Source organism: Calonectris borealis, chromosome 15 (assembly GCF_964195595.1).
Source record: "Calonectris borealis chromosome 15, bCalBor7.hap1.2, whole genome shotgun sequence".
In the NCBI taxonomy this organism is placed as follows: Eukaryota; Metazoa; Chordata; class Aves; order Procellariiformes; family Procellariidae; genus Calonectris; species Calonectris borealis.
This window is the reverse complement of record NC_134326.1, coordinates 13346513-13364695: the sequence shown is the minus strand read 5'-3', so window position 1 is coordinate 13364695 and position 18183 is coordinate 13346513. Positions and strand designations below refer to the sequence as shown.

General features: G+C 44.9%; 1 protein-coding gene across 1 annotated transcript in view; it reads right to left on the bottom strand.

Moving 5' to 3' along the window:
* Positions 1-4587: 4587 nt before the first annotated feature.
* Positions 4588-18183, bottom strand: part of CYFIP2 (cytoplasmic FMR1 interacting protein 2) — a 50059-nt gene continuing 36463 nt past the window's right edge. The window contains exons 25-30 of the mRNA XM_075164282.1: positions 17986-18116; positions 14804-14876; positions 14198-14292; positions 9997-10235; positions 9331-9478; positions 4588-8766 (exon numbers count right to left, since the gene is read on the bottom strand). Coding sequence (XP_075020383.1) covers positions 8599-8766; positions 9331-9478; positions 9997-10235; positions 14198-14292; positions 14804-14876; positions 17986-18116 — 854 coding nt within the window. The 3' untranslated portion in view covers positions 4588-8598. The remainder of the gene's footprint in view (positions 8767-9330; positions 9479-9996; positions 10236-14197; positions 14293-14803; positions 14877-17985; positions 18117-18183) is intronic.

Here is an 18183-nt window from a genome sequence, read left to right as displayed (position 1 = left end):
AGGCAAATAAGAAAAAGAAAATCAGAAATTGAAAAAGAAATATCAACAAAAGACGAGTGTGTAATGACAAGGGCACTCTTGTGCTGTGAAGCGTTGTGCAAAAGGAGATCAGAGATCCAGGACACAAGTTCACCAGCAGCAGCAGCAGCAGCTGTGATTTAAGACTTAGCTGCCTCCGCGCTGAATCCCAGCCCTGAGAAAGTCAGCTCCAGCCCATGGGCTCCTCCATCACTTAAACTCATTTTACACCCTTTTATTTTGTGACCGTTTAGTTGGCAGGCCTCGTCATGGCCATGTGGTTCAGTCCGTGCTATAGATCGGGGGCTGTAGCTCCCCCACCAACTCCCCGTCCTACTGCAGCCAAAACCTCTCTTGCTAATATTAGCCCGTGAACGTTTCAGAGCATGTTGCACACCAGTGTGTTTTGCCTTCATCCCCACCCTCCTCTGCCGACGTCCTTCATTCCTGCATTTGTGTGCGGTGGCCATGTGTACACAGAAACCTACTGCCGATACAAAAGCCCTTTTATTGCAGCAGGAGCCATTAGCCAGATATCGCTGTAGGGTAAAACCAATAGCTTTTCTTCAGCAAGCCCACATTCATAGGTAGAAATGGTAGGTAGGATCTGAACATGTCTGAAAATTTGCCTTTTTCCCCCCCATAAAATATATTGCCTGTTACTACAGAAATTGCCCTTAAACTGTGAAGCTGCAGCATTGCTAGCACCGCATGGCTCCTTTGCTCAGCACCTGATCCTATCTCTGTACAACTGTTTTCTCCAGCAAATGTAATGTTCAAGTGTTTTGTGAGTCATTTGATTTTAATTAGGTCTGTTCATCAGTCACAGACTTCTGGGTCACTGGCTGGGAGAGGCTGTGCCAGCCAAATCCCACGTCCTCCCCTTTATCACAGGAGCACTTGATAATCAACCCAAATTGTGTGGCAGGGGGTTTTGAGGTAGGAAAGGAAATGTGCGCTGATTTATCAGTGGTCTGGGAGCAACTTCTGCTGCTGTTACATATTATGCAGGCAAAAAGCACCCTGGGCAAGACAATGATGTCAGGATTTGGCCTTTATTTAGTAAATTTACTCGCCAATGCTGGTTAAGAGCTAGTGGGACAAGTGTTGCTGTGTTTGCAGTGCTGGCTGCCTGCGGCTGCCTGGGGGAATTTGTGTCCCCGTCCCCTCGCAGGCTGCTCCGCTCCGGTGCTCGGGGGCACTGTGGGGCTCTCCCCTTTGCTGGACCTTCTCCAACACCCCGAGGTCTTGCTTGTAGCTGGGGAGTCCTGATGGTGATGTGGTTATTGGCAGTTAAACTGCATCCAAAATAATTTCCAAGCCTCTGTGGGTGAGCGTTGTTGACATCTGTGCTGAGCACACTTCCCCACTGCGCACAGAGAGGTGTTAGGGAGGGAGCAAATTTTTATGGAAGGGATCTAGGGTTAAAATAATCTTTTTGGTCATGGTGCAACCTCATAAATGACTGCCACAGCAGAGGGGGTGGTGCAGTCAAAAGCAAAAGGCACTCTGGGCCACAGTATTACCTTCCCCTGTCAGCTTGATTTCCTAAAGGAAAGGGCTAATGTGACAACATACACGTGTGTTTATGTACCCCACTTCATCCCCAAAGATATTTGACCCCATGGGCCACTCTTGCCAGATTTGACAAGGGGTGAGATCTCCAAGAGAAGCTGTTCTCAGTCTGGGAGGAGAGGAGACACGACAGGGAAGGGGTCCCAAAAGGAGGGGACGCCGCAGCGCGAGCTGACTCTATCAGGCATCAGGGAAGGAGCGTGCCAAGTTGTCACCACCGTGGGAGAAGCTTCAGTCAGATCTTGCAGTCAACCATGGGACACAAGTGTGTCACATATTTCTTTCTCTCTGGTGCAGGGGCTGCGGGGGTGTGGTATATGAAATCACTAAGTCACAGGAGTTGCATTTGATGGATTTAGCAAGGCTGAGTATGGCAATAGGGGAGTTAAGAGCCAGGTAGAATTGGCATGGAATTGCCTACTACACTTAGTCAAGGGCAAGTTGAGACTGATAACAATAAAGCAGGGATGCAACCAATGCCTCTTTTATTGCTTCATATCCTCATTTTAATGGGAAGGCTGTAATTAAGGGAATTCAGCTCCAAGCTATGACCTCACTGGTTGATACTCGCATCAGATGTTTCCTTGAAAATAACTCATCAGAAATCAGGGAGTCTTCCTTAGCAGCTCATCTTCTAACAATGCAGTTCTTCCTGAAATACTGGTTTCCAGGCCAAAAAACTTGACTGGAATCCAGGGGGTAGAGCAAGACAGCTTTGCATGCAAATAACCTCTTTAGCAACATCAAAAGGCTTTTCTTTCCCCTGCTCTTCTCTGCTCATCTCTTCTGGTCTGGAAAAATGATGGAAAAATACTGGGTATCAACTATCCCATGTTACAAATAATGGTGGAAGTATCCTGCTAACCGGTGATGGAAACTTTTGCCCTTGGATGTCTGCTAGGCATGGTTCCTGTGGAAACTTTCAGAACAGGGTTGCAATATTCTGCTATGGCTTTGTATAGTTTGAGGGCTCCAAGGAGCCGTCTGCTGCTTCAAAGAGAGGGTAAATCCTTCTCTTTCTGACAATGACCTGATTGCGTAGGGGTTAAGGGAATTGCCTGGTGTTCAGATGACTGCAGCACTACATGAAAGGATGCTCGAAGCTTGAAAGACTGGACTTTGTTGAGCAGACAGCTTTTAATTCAGCCTATCTCAAAGTAACCATGTCTGCAGTGGCTGAGGCTGTCATTTCTACATGAGTTCCTGTGCTACAAGAGTTTAGACAACACCACCAATGCGGAGAGTTCCCAAGCCCATCACACCCATGGTGGGTTCCCACCCTTGTACTGCCCTCCTTGTGCCAGTGCACGTACCTGTGGGTCTGTGCTGGATCACTCAGCTGCTCCAGGGTCATTAGCCCATAAAACACCCCCCAACTTGTTTCTCCCAGGGCTGTTAAATTTTTTATCCCGATCAGTTCAGTGATCCAGGTCACTGTGGCCCCATAAACCATGTATGTTGGCAGAACAGGAGTGGTGGGTTGGTGATGGATAGGAGGTGGATGTTCAGCAGGCATTGGAGGCCTGAAGGCATCTGAGCAGCAGTGAGTGCCACAAGGTGAAGTGATGTGTTATCAGCAGATCATTTGTTTGCAGACCTCTTATCTGCCAGATGTTTGCATCAGAACTCTAAATCAAGCAAAACTAGATGTGAAAGGCTTGCAGAAGGGGTCACAGAAAGGGTCATTTTGTTATGCTTTTGAAAGAATGAAACAATCATTAATGAACTGTTCTTTGCAGTGGTGAAGTGCCTTCAATCTGAGGATGTAAACGTATTTAGAAACATTAGGAAGAAGAAAGATGTGGGCCTGTATCTTCAATGCTGGTCGCTTAGGGTTGGTTGTCCAAAATTCAGAGTCTTGGACCCTGATACTCAAAGCAAGTATTGCTTCTGGCTGCAGGTGAGACCACGCAGCCTGTGAGCTCTCGGCACTTCTTAGGGCTGGTGTTAGTACTGGGGCATCCACGAGACAGCAGCTAAAATTAGTTAAAAAAAAAAAAAGAAGGAAAAAAAAAGTTGTCTTGATGGAGCAAAGGATGAAAACCAAGCAGCTTGCCTAGTATCAGCGGCTGAGTCAGGAAGAAAGTCCTGCTCTCCTCTCTGCCATTCCCTGTTGCAGAACCATGTTGAAATCAGTAAACATTGGGCAACTTTCAACCGTCAGGTAAATAGTTCTCCGCAGCAGTATGTTACACACACAACGCTGCAGGCACACCATGTGTCCTGTGACTTAAAGCACATCAGAAAGATTAACAGAGTTGCCTGGTCATGGTGTAAAGTTCACTTCCAATTTTATGTGAAGAATCATTGCATTATTCCTCTTAAGCTAAGAAGCTGTTCCTGTGAGGAAACCTTGGGAAGATGCTATAAAAGGGAACATCAGTTACAGTATTTTGTCTAGAGCTGATGAAGCTAGGTGCTCCCACTCCCATAGATCCATGTCCGTTGTTTCACTCCAATTCCTAAGCTCCCAGTAGGTCTTTCCCCTTAGGTTCCCACTGCTCCTTCTGCAGTCAACAACCACGGCTGCTCCTCGGATGCTTTTAACACAAACCTAAGGATGGTTTCAAATAGAAATTTGGAAAAAAATAGCAAGGAGAGTCTCCTCGAATAAAAAGGCCCCTGTTGAATTGACAAGGCTGTGGTAATGAGAGGAAATTAGCTCCTCAATTTAGCTTTATTTTGAGTAGGGCCTGTCAAATTCTATTAAAAATAATTATATAATTTTCCGTCCCCCAGCCCTCATATACTAAAACAAGTTTTCAAATGAAAATTTGTCATGGAAGGGTGTTTTTCTCAAAACCCATTAACTTTTTGATAGGAAAATTTGTTTGTTTGTTTTGGTGTTGGCCACAAAGCTTCCTTCCTTTTCTTTGGTTTTGACACAAGCTCGACATTTTTATCAACAAAATGCTGCCATTATTCCTCTGTGCCAGATGCAGTCGGAGGATCTCCCCAAATAATAGTTACTGCAACGATGATGACACCACAAGGTAAAGTCTGCCCATTTCATGAATGAGCCCAATTTTTATTTCTCTTTGTCACAAAAGTCATCCCACATTTGTTGTACACACTGTTGGTTGCTGTGTTACGGGACATATCACCATGTGCCAGATGCTTTACTCTTGCAGAAGCATTTCTAATGGAGATGGGAGCTTCTGTTAGCTGAATTTTAGAACAACAGCAAAAAATAATAATACAAAACCAAAATATCATCTTCAGCTGCATAGCAAATATGGATCAAAAATTTAACACCGTATCAGATCACGAGCGTAAATATACCTCACCATAAATAAAATTAATTGTACAAAATAACTCAAGCAGCTTTTCATACAAATATGGTACATTTGACAAGAGTTTTTGAGAATATTTTCTTGGTTTTTTTTTCACCTTCAATTCTTTTTTCTTTTGTTCTCAAACACACATGAACCTACTGGACTGGAGTAATGCAGGAGAAAAAGGACTAATATGTTGTTCAATGCTAATAAGTACTGTCAGAGTTCAAAAGGAAAACCACTGAAGTGCAGAGCTTGAACTAGTTTGCTTCCCCTTTCTATTGTATCATTGAAAGTCAAGTGTAGCATCATCCAAGACAGGCATGTGCACTGCCAATAGTCACATTTTATAATGCCAAAGCCGGAGGGAACGTTAAAATAACCTAGTCTGACTTCATTCATGACTCAGGCCATCCCTTCTCCCCCCTGTAACTCCTGTATCGAGACAATAAGTTGTCTTTGAAGTAGACATTCCAAGTGGTGGCTGGTAAATCCCGGGGAGTTTGCAGACTACTTCAGAGTAAGCAGGAAAATGTAGGTAAAAAAGCAAGCCCGCAGTCAGTGAACTTAAAGTATCCAGACAGCGGTCCACATTTCCCTTGGAAAAAAAATTCGGGGTCTGCAGATTGTAAAAGGCTGAAAACTATAGGATTAGAGCATATCTGCAAGGAAGATACCCAAACGTGGCAGAAAGTCTGCAAGTGTGGAGAATATGCCCGACCCCGCGGTAATCTGTTACTATTTAGCCCTACTGTTACAAATTTGCTCCCTATTTCTGTTAACAATTATGACACTAAAAAAAGGATAGGAGGAAAAAAATTCCATTTTCATGGAGTTCTTTAAAGACCTAAGCCTGGACCTCTTTCTCATACACAGTCAAGGAGGGTTAGAGAACTGAAGCTAAAGACTATTTGCACCCTTTAGATAATAAAAGGACAGTAACATCAAATCTCAGAAATGAAGACCATAAGATTATTCCTAGCTGATATCTCATACTACTTGAGCAACAAGGCAAAACATCTGTATACACTCTACAGCCAAAAACACTTTTACATTTGTTCATGCACTTTGGACATTTCGCTCAAAATTTAATCCCTCGGAATCTGAAGGGATTTTACGTTTTTGCCAGCATATCTGAGGGCAACAAATAGATTTCATCTACCTTTTCTTTCAAGTACATGCAACTGTGTTTTGCAGGGTTTCAGAGAATTACTATGGCAAAACTAAAGCAAAAGAATGCAAAGTGATATTCATGTTTAGGTAAAATATCTCATGACTCACTCCAAACCTAAACAGACGAAAACAGGCATTTAAATTCACCTTACTATATCCTGTTTTGTCTAGGTAGCTGAGACTGGGCCGTGTGGTACAGTTCATTCTTTTGTAGTAACTTCTTGCTCATGCTGGTTTCTGAGAAGACTCCAACATCCCATAACATGTCAGACGCAGTAGGACATTTAATTTGTGCTGTGCCCAGAGGTGGCTCTGAGAGCCAGACAGGGACTTGTGCCACCTTTTCAGCAACACTTTCATACCAAAATAACAAGCACTTACTATTTAGGTCAGGAAAAATAGGATCTTGGTTGGATCTATCTTCCTCGTATCTTGTTTTGCACAAAAAATAAAGTGCTTGATTCTCCTCTTCCTTTTAAAAATATATATCTGTAGATACCCTCACTCCAGTAGTGTAGAAGTGTTGGAATATGATGGAAAACCAGAACCGACAGCCTTAGTGGAAGAGTAAATAGAAAGCAAGAGCCCTGCAGTGTCATCGAGTCCCAGATGCTCTTCTGCTGCTCTTCCTCACGACACGGATGAAACAACTCGCCTGGCCGGGCTGGGTCCTTCCCTGCCACTCAAAGATTTCAGCCAGACTTCCTGAGATTTCATTTTACTTTCAGATTACTGTGCCACACAATTTCCTCCCTGCAGTTTAAATGCCTGTCTCGGTAATTAAAGGAAACCTAAGGTGTGAAAATGTCCAGCACTTTTCACGTGTGGGGTATTTATTGATTATCGAGGGAGTAGGTGGTGAGCATCTGGGAGAACAAATTCACCCCACCCAGCAAGATCTCCTCTTGCTAATAGTAGTTTGCTGGCTATTGTTTCCTAAGACAAAATACTCCAGCTGGGACATTTCTACTAATTAATTATATGTTCCCTCTGAGAGAATAAATGCCCAGGCTCTAGCTTTTTAACATCTGTAATAGCATGCAGTTTACAAGGCATGATGAAATGCATGAAAGGAATATATATTATCACATCTGTATACTGTAACAGCAATTATCTGCTGTGACGTGGCTAAAGCTGAGAAATTAAAATATTGCCAGTGGTGAGGCTAGCGTCATTTTCTCTTGGAGCATGCGGTTTGATCTCCTTTAACTTCAAGCACAAGCTTTTGTATCACTTCAATGACACTACTGAGGGGAAGCAGGGAAGATCATGAGTTATGAAATCCTCCTTGAAGTTCCTACTGAGTTTGTTCTCAATATCCAGGGATCTTAGATTAGCTGAGTGGGAAACGGAAACAGACTCCAGTGTTCCCTCTGAATGCCTTTAAACCTGGAGAATTCTGGGTATCCTGTATTTTACCTCTTCTGAAAAATCGTATCATTTCTGAGTGATGGGAAGTTTCCTAAGCCCTGCTGATAGTGACCATTCTCTGAAGAAATATATTTGGTTGCTGTGCCACTAGGAATTTGTCTAAAACAAGGGAAAATAACATCCCAGAACACACACAGATTACACACCCCAGCTCTCATCCTTGGCCGAAGATCAAAGATCACGTATGTTTGAGATAACTACACCTGCCTCCTGTCAGGACCAGTGATTATTTCCACCCAAATTAGTATGTTCAAGAGCACATTCACATGAATGCAGCCTCCTCCATAGTCTGTAAGAAATCTTGTTTAGTCCATGGAAGATGTGTCTTCGGGGGAGAACCCTTTGCATTAAAATACGTGGATGTCGCGTAACAGGGAAAAAGCCAGGCCATTTTCTCTTTTCCCAGCTCTCTGAAGTGCTGAGGAGTTATTTGGCGACGACATCATTGCTATTCTGAAACCCATGTGCCAAAGCTCCCTTTAACAGATGCTAGAAAGGCCAACAACGTGGCAGAGAGCACGAAGCTATCCCCAGCCTGGGGCATGCAGCCATCCAAGACCAGCCCGGCACGGCTCCTCTGCGCCCATCACTTGATCCTCAGGGTGCTGCCACAGGTGTCGTCCTGCCTTCATCCCTTCTTCCCCCCAAAGAGTGAATCAGGGGCTTGTCTTCAGACCCTCCTGCTCCATGGCTGGTGGCATATGTCATTGGGGGTGTTGATTTGCCCCCATTGCTTCTGCGGTGGGAGTGGGCTTCCAGCGCTGCGGAAGCATGGAGCTCTTCCACCAGGATCCCCACGTCTGGGGCTGCAATATGGCTTCAGAGTGATGTGTTCGATTGGATGAATCACAGGGAAAAACCGGACCACTTCATAGAAGAAAAGCACATTTCGCCCGCCCGCCCCACCCACCCCCAAGTCTGAAAGCTACAAGTAAAACCAATCACAGGGATGGTACAGAAGAACATGCACTCAAACGGGGCCGGATGGGAAGATGCATCCTCGTGTGTAGCAGGCATACCCAGTCTTACTTTGTTGCCAGGTCTCACGCCATCGAGTTTACCCCTCCTAGCTGTTCTGGGTTCAGTCCCTTCTCCCTTCCCAACCCGCGCAGGGTCAGTGTCCACACTAGCAGGTGGTGGCCAGCGACTGGTGGATTGGGGGCTGGAAGCAGCGCACGTGCTCCACCGTGGAACTGTCTGTTTCCACCGACTTCATGTACTTGTTCAGGATGGCAAAAATCTCGTTGTTCAGGATCTGATACTTCCTGATCCTGTCGGCCATCTTCTTCAAGGGCTGGAGGGATGGTGAGGGAGAAAAACAGTAGATGAACAGAGTCTTATGTCATCTGACCAGCTAGAAAGTACCAGTACCTCTGCCCTGCTGCTGGAAACCTCTGCTAAAGCAAAGCAACTATAACACGTGTTACAGTTCCACTTAGCACCTCCCAGGGACCAGTGACTCACCTCATTATAGGGTTTGATGACTCGAGACAGAGCATTAACAAGGTCAGTGAGTGGTCCTAAGTTGACCGTTCTAAAGTCTAGACTCCCAGCTGCTTATTGATAAAGCCACTGAGATCACAGGATGGTTGCTGGAAATACCAGCTTCTCAGCTCCAGCTTCCCAACCCCAGGAAGAAGGGAAAAGCTTTGGGAGAAAAAAGATTTGATTGTCAAGCCAATTAAAACCTTGGCCTCTCTGCTGAGACTGCAGATGGAAATCTCACAGCAAGTGTGTCCAGTTTGAATAAGGTTAACACCGGGCATGGTTGTAATTTATGAGTTTGGACAAAGCAAGATAGAAAACAGAGAGAGAAGTTGCTGGTTCAGGTCCTTTGGGACCTCACCCTTCAACTTACCACGTTTTTTATGATTTCATCCTTCCCATCCTGCCTCTGCACCTTCAGCAGGTGGTAGCAGAAGTCAAAGAGGTCAAAGCGCCGTTGCTGTCCAAGGAGAACAATGATAGAGCAACCTGCCCAGTTCAGACCATCTCCAAAGCACTGCCTGGAAGGAGGACAGGGTGACGGGGTGGGAAGAGATGACAGGATAGAATTAGGTAAAAGAAGTCCTACCACGGCACCAGGAACTTTCTTTGGTGAATTCCTAGGGAAATCAGATTCAGTCCTACTCCTAGAAAGTGGGTATACGCCTAGAGAAAATGAACTCAGAAGGAGATACGCAGAATTACACCAGGGCCAGGCTGTGCAGGGTGCACCACAGGATAAGACGGATGAGGACCTAGCCTCTGACTTGGGTTGTTGGCCCATCTACCCATCTCCTTCTGCATGTCACCTTGGGCATGTCCCTTTATATTGCTCTTTTCCCCAGCTGTTCAGATAGAAAGCTCTCTGGGCATCTCTTTATTTCCATGCACAACAAAGTCCTTTCATCAAGGACCCACGTTCCCCTTCTACCTCTACACTGGCTGAGGCTATCACTGCAGCTGAGGGCACCTCGGGGGCTTGTCGGCCCCGCTAGCTCATGAGCGGCACTAACGGCAGAGCCAGCTGACGGACACTCACTCTGCAGTGAACTCGTTGGTGCCCACGGGGATGCAGTACACAAACTGCATGGCACTCCAGAGCCGGTGAAACTCCACGCACTCATCCACGTGCATGACCCCGTTCGTTGGGGGTGGCCCACGCCAGATCGGGTCCTGCAGGTAGCTCCTAATTCGCGTCAGGATCACCTCGAACATGGACAGCCCGCAGCATAACCGCTCCTTGGTCAGCAAGTCACCCTCCCGGGCGATGGCTATTTGCTGAGGAGGAGGACAATCAAAGAAACAGAAGTGACAATGTAATACAGACGGACCCTCTCGCTGGACTTAACACCTCCCGGTCTCCCTGGCTCTTTCGAAGTTAACACGCATCCCATGCAAGGTCCAACCTTACCTCTGATGGCTGCTCCCATGGCACTCCCCACCAGAGAATACTCATCCCTCAAACGGAAGAAGACTTAATATTGTGCTTAATTGTATTTCACCAACCTAAGTATCTTTTGAAATAACTACATACGTCAGAAAACCAAAGTTGAAGGCAAAGCTCTGATCAGAAATACTGATCTTTAATTCTGCTAGCACGCTGTTCTGTTATATTAGTGCTACTCAGCGTTGCTGGCTTTCATTTCATGAGTTCTGCAGATTATGAAAATAGAACAGGAGAGAACAGGGACATTTTGCTTCCCAGGACATTGCCATCATCTCTTTAAAATGTGGATAGCCTATGGCTTTCTTGATTTCTTTTGTAGCTAGGGTTAAAAAGCTCTGAGGAAGATGAGAAGCCACCAGAACCTTAATACTGGAAAACCTGTGGTTTATAAGAAAGTAAAATAATATTTTTTTCCAGATGTGGAAGCTTTACATGTGTGGAGAATTTCTGTGACATCCCCACTCAGATTTACATGTACAAATCTGGAATGGCTCCACTGGATGGAGTTCATTTGGCTTTTACACTAGAGGCAAATTAAAAGAGAATTGATTTCATTTCAGCCCCATTGCTCCCCCAGAGAAAAAAAAAAGGGGGGATTTTAAATAAGCATAAGCAAGCAGGGCCTCCGCCCGGCACGGGAGCACTGAGCTCACTGAGTGGGGCTGGGGTGCACGCGTGGAGTTTGCTCGCTGCCCTGATATCCTCTTAGCTGCCCCATTTCTTGCCATTTCCAGCAGCGTTACTGACTTCTCTTTGCAGTGCTGCCAAAAATAACACGGGAAATGGGAGCCGAGTGCAGTTAGAGTCGTGCCCGTGGCCGTGGGAGGCTCCGGCTCTGCCGTGCTCACCCCGGTAGAGGAGCGGCTGCCACGGCACCCTGGCCCCAGAGCCTTTTACCCCTCTCACCACTTTGGCAGAGGCATGCAGAGCAAGCGTGACATTTACCGACCCCCTGCCTATCCCAGAGGATTTCCTGGAGCTTTAAGTAGTTTTTAAGCATTTGCTCCATTTCCAGCTGTCCCTGTAATGCCTATAAAAACATCATCCCGATCAGAATCACGATGGGGGCTCAGAGCATCGGGTACAACAGGCAGGCACGTGTCCTGGCCAGACATTAAGAACATGAATTATGCTCGGTTTACTTGGGTCGTCTCTATTCCACTCTAAAAAGACATGAATGTGCCTGCACATCCCCTTTTCTGACTATTAGTTTATGCTGGCAGTACCTAAGGCATTTTTAGTTTGGTGGCTATTGAAATTAGAAGCGTTACAGTTCCTGCTTGTGCCACAATTTCAAGGACATTCTGGGAACCTCCGATCAATTAATGTTCAACTAATAGCAAATATCAAGGGAAAGCTGTATTGCTGTGCAGAGGCCAGATTAGGTCTGGGATCCCTAGATCTGTTAAACACAGGAATGATATCACCGGTTTCATGGCACGCACTTGCATATGTTTGCTTAGCAAGTAAATATTTATTTTATCCAGCTTGTTTTTATAGCTAAAGGCTGTACACTTTCCTCACCTGCTCCAAGCTCTTATAGGTACAGATTAGCACATGCACACACTACTCTGTGATGGCAAAATGGGGACACAGTAGAAGTAAAGCCATTTCAAATATAAATTAGGTGTTAGCGTTACTGTTTGCTAAGATACAGTGATAGAACAGGTACTTTTGAGAACAAACTAATCCAATGATCTTGGATCAGTATACTGTTTCTGAAGAAATCTTAATCCAGAAAGGGATGTATCTGGCTTTCAATGTATGTAGTGCCACTCAGTTATACACATTCTCAGACAGAATTTGGTTCTAAAATTCATCACCATAAGACCTAGGACTACTACCGTTGGGTAGATATCTAACATGGTGAAGGCAGCTGGAGAGCTATTAGTCTTGTGGCCAGATCTGCCTCACAGTCTGGGGTCCCACCGATTTCTAAGATCAGGAGAGGAAGGGTGCTCTCGAGATAAATTGTCAAAGGATGCTGCTGTGCTGGCTCAATTATTCCCTCTGTCTTCAAAAGGAAAGGCTCCCATTACTTCCAGCGAAAAAATCAGACTGACCAAGCACTTTTCAAAATCACTTATTAAATACCCCTATGATCAGCATTAAAAGGGAGAGGATTCCTTTAATGAACCACTTTGACCCCCCTGGTTCTTTATGAATCACCTATCAAACAGCTACTTCTGGATTCCCTATGCAAAACAATTCTTTACAACGATCACCGACAGTTTTCCTGCCATTGCACAAATCCGGTTGTGCCATACCTCTTTTACAGCTTGTTAAATGGCAAGCTTGCAAGAACCGTACCCAAAGCCTGCAAAGACTGATAGATCCCCACTAACTACAGCAGCCTCTGGCTCAGCCCCTTCACAGCATGTAATTATATGAAATGCACAGGGCCACCTTTGGGAGAGGCATCTAGCAGGCAACTTCTGCTCAGTTTCTGGACAATTGCTAAAAGGCACTTACGCGTTCTGCGGGAAAAAATCCCGTATCGCCTGTGTCCAAAACTGCATTTCCAAAATGCATGTCCAAAACTGCATAAGGAGCAAGCTTAGAAGCTATGGAGGTACCTATAGAAAGTGACTCTTGTGTTCATTTACGTCTGAGCTCAAAAAAGATCTGGTACTCAACTGTACCTGTGTGATGAATGTGGGAACAGTTTATGGTAAAATTAATTTTTAGCGAGGCATGAAATACCTTTTGTTTTCATCACCATCATAACTACGGCAGGGAAAGCAACGAGTGGACTCTAATAGCAGATTTCAATGATGATTTTGCATGGAAAGAAGGAGAGAGAGAAAGACCAACACAAAGACACAAAAACACAGAGGTGAATTCTTTTTCTCGAGTGTCTCCTTTAAAAGGAAGTCAATGGGAAGAGCGAGAAGTGTCTACAAAGTAAGACAAAGCCCTCAGTTATGCAGCCAATTTCTTTGTTTCATATGATTTCCAATCTTGATCCATCAGAAAAACAAGAAAAAAAATCAACAACTTTCTGCCTGCAATAGATCTGTCACCTCTTATAACTGAGTGTTCGTTCCATTCCCTCAGCAGTACATTACAGAAAAAGGGTGTTGATTCATTTAATACTTTGAATGATTTTTATCCCATCAACCCCACTAAGTAGGCAGTGGAAGTTTGGCTATTGATAGCAACGGAGCTTGAATTTTGCCCATTCCATTGATCAATCTACGGAGATATTTTTAACAGTACTCAATTTCTGCACAAGAGATCTTTTCCAAGCTGAGACCCACCTCAAGAAGACACTTAAATGGAGCCGTAATTTTAAGCATGTGCTGAAGCTCTAAGCATGTGCTAGGAGGGAAACCATTCTCAGATGTATTCCTTGACAGGGATGAGCTTAAAAATGGACCACACTGCAGCCCTAAAATGGGATCCCCAAAAGTGATGGCAATTGATTAAGTCAGGGACAGCCCTGCAAAGTTTCCCCTCAAACCACCCCAGCAATTCTCCATCTTTTTAAAATGGATGGAGAAGAGTAGTTTTTCAGAGTTGTTCTTATTCAGAGCTGGCTTCTAGCACGCTTGCCTTACAGCTCCCCGCCAGCTCTCCAGATCGGAGGCAGCAACACACCATCTCTGGACCCGCTCACAAATTGCCCTTCAAAGTGTCTGCTAGGGCAAGGATTCTGATTTTCTTGTCCAATTGACGTTTCGGGGGAAAAAGGAAAAAAAAAAAAAAAAAGGATCACTTTCCCAAGGCCAAACAGGCCATCTGGGGACTGCTATGAATTTTCAACAGCCATCCCTTTCAATGAAATCCTTACCTGCGGAGTGCCCAGCCTCTCTATTAAGGGAACCAGGTGAAGTGGGGCATACTTGGCTTCGAGACGCTTCATGCGCACCTCCAAGCGTTCTCCTTCTGTCAAGCGAGCAGCAAACAGTGAAATGAGAGGAGGAAGTGGAGACCCGCAATTTCCGCCGAGTTTGCTCAGAGCTGCCCCCCAGCAACCATCCAACGAGACTTTGGATCAGTGAGCCAAACCGACAGCAAATGAGGGAACCAGTGATGCAGAGAAGGGAGGGATGTGCGATTGCAGTCTCAGCAGCAGCTTAATCACACACGTCCAAAAGCATGTCCCTGTTACTGATCACTCCTGTTGAGTGGACATTTCATGCTGTCATTCTCCAAAGAGGCTGTGAAATGGCTTTCAAACCTTAAGGAACCCCCAAACTGACTAAGGTTTCAGTCTGTAACTAGGCTACAGAAAATGCACCCTTGGCATTTGTTTCCACCTGACTTTCGGCTGTATCCACTTATCTATTTCAAGGGGGAAGCAGGGCCAGAACTAATCCTCAGCAGAAATGGGAGAGAAACAGCTTCTGGGCAGAGACCTCTGAGTCTGTCCACTGCTTCCCTCTCAGCTTCTTACCTTTGATGTAGACCCTGGGCAAAATATTTTGGAAGGGAGCAGCATGCAGCAAATCACAAACTTCTTCCTGGGACTGAGGCAGGAAGAAAGAAAGATAAAGTAAGTTAAAAAATACCTATAGGGATTGAGTGTCTGGCTCAGGGGCCTGGGCAACACTACAACAATTCACATCCATGGCACCTATTCAAATCCAACCCAGCTCAGTAGTACCTCCAATGGTTTGAACCTAAATGAACTAAAACTGGAAGAAATACCTCTCAACTTAAGCCAGGAAGTTTCCTTAACTCAAATAAGTTACTTCCTGCCTGTACAAGGCCAAAGCTTTATATTTATTTTCTGTCCCACTTACTAGCACTGCAAGTAAGAGGGGATAAAGAACATGGAGGTTTCAGTTTCATCTTGCCCCGATGACTTCGTGCTGTTTATTTTTACAGAGAAATTATCCTTTGGCTTAGTTATTTTAGGATGTGTACATGTAAAATATACTGATGCATGGCTGTATTGCAAATAGGTACATAATACATTGGTCTGAAATTATTTGGTTGTTCATATCGTGTTCTCAGCCAGGGCTATCAGACCAGAATCCCAGTGGTGTAGGCACCAGGGAGAATAATACAGAAGTCCAGAGAGGAATAACATCATGAGATGCCACCTGAGAGAATGCATGCCGATGCACTTGAGAAAAAATAATCCCAAACACAGATGCACAAGGAGGAGAAACCTAGAAATAGGCAGGTGGAGACTGAGGAGCGATGGCTGACAATACATTGTATACGAGTCTGCAATGGGAAACAGCAGCAAGGAAACCAAAGCTGTTTAACACAGAGGCATTGCGTCACAACAAGGCATTACTTTGCTCCTACAAAAGTCTAGTTCGAGGACATGCTTTCTGTTCTGAGCTTATTGTAGAGATTTAGACACACTCGAAAGCAGGTCATGACAGCGCAGCAAAAGATCATTAGGGGCCAGATGGAATGGCTCGGCTGGGTCTGTTTGGGATGCACAGGTGGATACCCCACCTTCCAGCCGAGAGGGAGAGAACAGTGTAGCATGGAGCTGCAGGAGGCTGTACTGGCGCATGGATGCTGGGATGAGAGCGAGTTTGTGGGAGTGCAGTTTGTGACACAGTGCTGGAGGGACAGGAACAGTCCGGGGTCCCTCCACGGGCAGAGAGACGCTGATGCTAACGGAGTGTGCCTGTCACCTTGGTTATTTTGTTTGCAAAACACTATTTGTTCCTAGATGAATGCTCTTTCACTGCTGTTTCCCTCTGATAAAGAGAGTATTTTCACCATTTGCAGCCTGCATTCACCTGATATCTGTCCCAAAATTAGTCATGTTATTAATAGATCTCCTCCCCAAGGCCCATCACCTGAGAGTAAGAATTCTGCTTAGAAATTTAGTCCCAAGCAACCCCTCATTCCTCAAATTTAAACAATAAAAAGAGGGTAGAACAGAGCAGCCTCTGCCAGCAAATACCACCAGCCTTAGATCATTCTGACAGCTATGAAGATAACTGCACCGTAAAAGCAATTGCTCCTGCTGCATAAGAGCTCCATTAGAGGGAAAATCTTGTTACGTGATGGCTCTACGCATCTGACATCTTCCAGCGAGCGAGAACCAGTGCCCGCTTCGTGCAAAATGGCTTTATATTTTGAATCTATTTCTGTGGGGAAAAACAGGGGATCAGAGAGGGAGAGACTTTGGCTGGCATAGAAAGTGAGCAGACATGGACTTTGATGGGCAGCCTTCCTAAAGGGACCGCCAAATTCTCACTGTCTTCTTTCTTTATTTTCTGCTATTCTAAAATGCCAGTATACTGCTGATATACAGCTCCTGGGACTGGAGGAACATTTTTGCATTGAAATGAAGGATTTCTAAAAGAAACCACCATGTGTCCTTTAAGTGTCCATTTAAAGATGGGACGGAAAAGGCAAATGCAGTACATCGAGCATAAAACCCAACACTGAAAACAGCAGAAAGCAGTGACAAAGCCACAAAAGGAACAGAAACTGCCAGGATATAGTTGGCAACTCTGGTCATTCTTTAAAATAAAGCCAAGCTGCTAGGTGATATACATCTCTCTAGTTTTCTTAATCTTACGCAACTACTGCTCACTGAATGTGTTTGATACACCATATCAGGAACCCCAAGTCTCTATATCTGGGGTTAAAATGCAAAGGCAAGGGCAGAAATTTCCATTTTGAGGACATACAGAGATTTTCAGTTTTCCCTGTGCTCTACAGTTCGATAAAACTTGGAATCTTTGAACTTCCTTCTGGTTTTGCTCTGAACAAAACTTTCTGGCTTTGCTTGGAAATCTCATCTTATGCTAGGGAAGTCTTTCTGAAATATTTCTGGAAAAACTGAAACAACCCTGCCAAAACCATTATGACATGAAATATGCATTTTTAAAGTAAAATTGTGTTGTTGAACACTCCTCAGTTGGCTCTAGGCCAAACAGTGAGATAAATTCATTACGAAGTAAATTTATTGTATGAAAAACTAGAAGCTAAGAAGATGTGTGGCACTCAGCCACAGCCTTTGCCCCATACCAGAACGGGCATCACATGAGCTGAGAGGCTGACAGACTTGTGCGCGTGCAAAACACTTGTGCAGGGGGCAATACCAAGTCGTCACTCCAGCTAAGTTTTCAGTGAAGATAAGTCATAGGAAATATATCATCAGCTCTTCTGAGATTTCCTTCCTGTTGGATTACTTTATCCTTATCACCATTAGAATCAATCAGGTTTTTTTCACTGCACTGGCACCCCAGAAAAGCAAAGGGCTCAAATCTACTTCTCACTGTACAAGCATGTATATAAAAAAGTATTGATGCCTGCCCCAGAGAGCTTACAATCTAGAAATAAGCTCCAGTTGGTTTTATTTCTGAGAAGGATGAACAAGGGGTAGCTTTAGGTCCAAGAATTAAATCTAGATCTTCCAGTATTCAGATTCTCCTTCAGCAATCCCAGATGTCAGTGACCAAGCGCCAATGCACACCATCCCCACGGACATGCCCACAGACCCCAATAACACAGCCCCAGAGAGACCCTGAGCACACAAGAAGCTGGAAGGTAACATTTCCCAAACTCTTCTGCTGGAGAACCCAGGATAAGGGGTTATACTCTCGAGCTGACAATTTCAAGTACGATCTGTTGGTGCAGGGGGTTTTGCCTTACCAAAGCCTGCTCGATAAGGAGGCAGAAGAGAATGGCATTGCCCACTTCTCTGAGGCTCTGGAACACATCAGTCTTCAGCTCTGCATACTCAATGATGTCCTTCAGCTGATGGTGGAAAAACTCCAGGATTCCTTAAAAGACAAGGAAGAACAGTCAGAAAAGCGAGAGCAGAATCACTCTCCGATAACTTGAATAAAA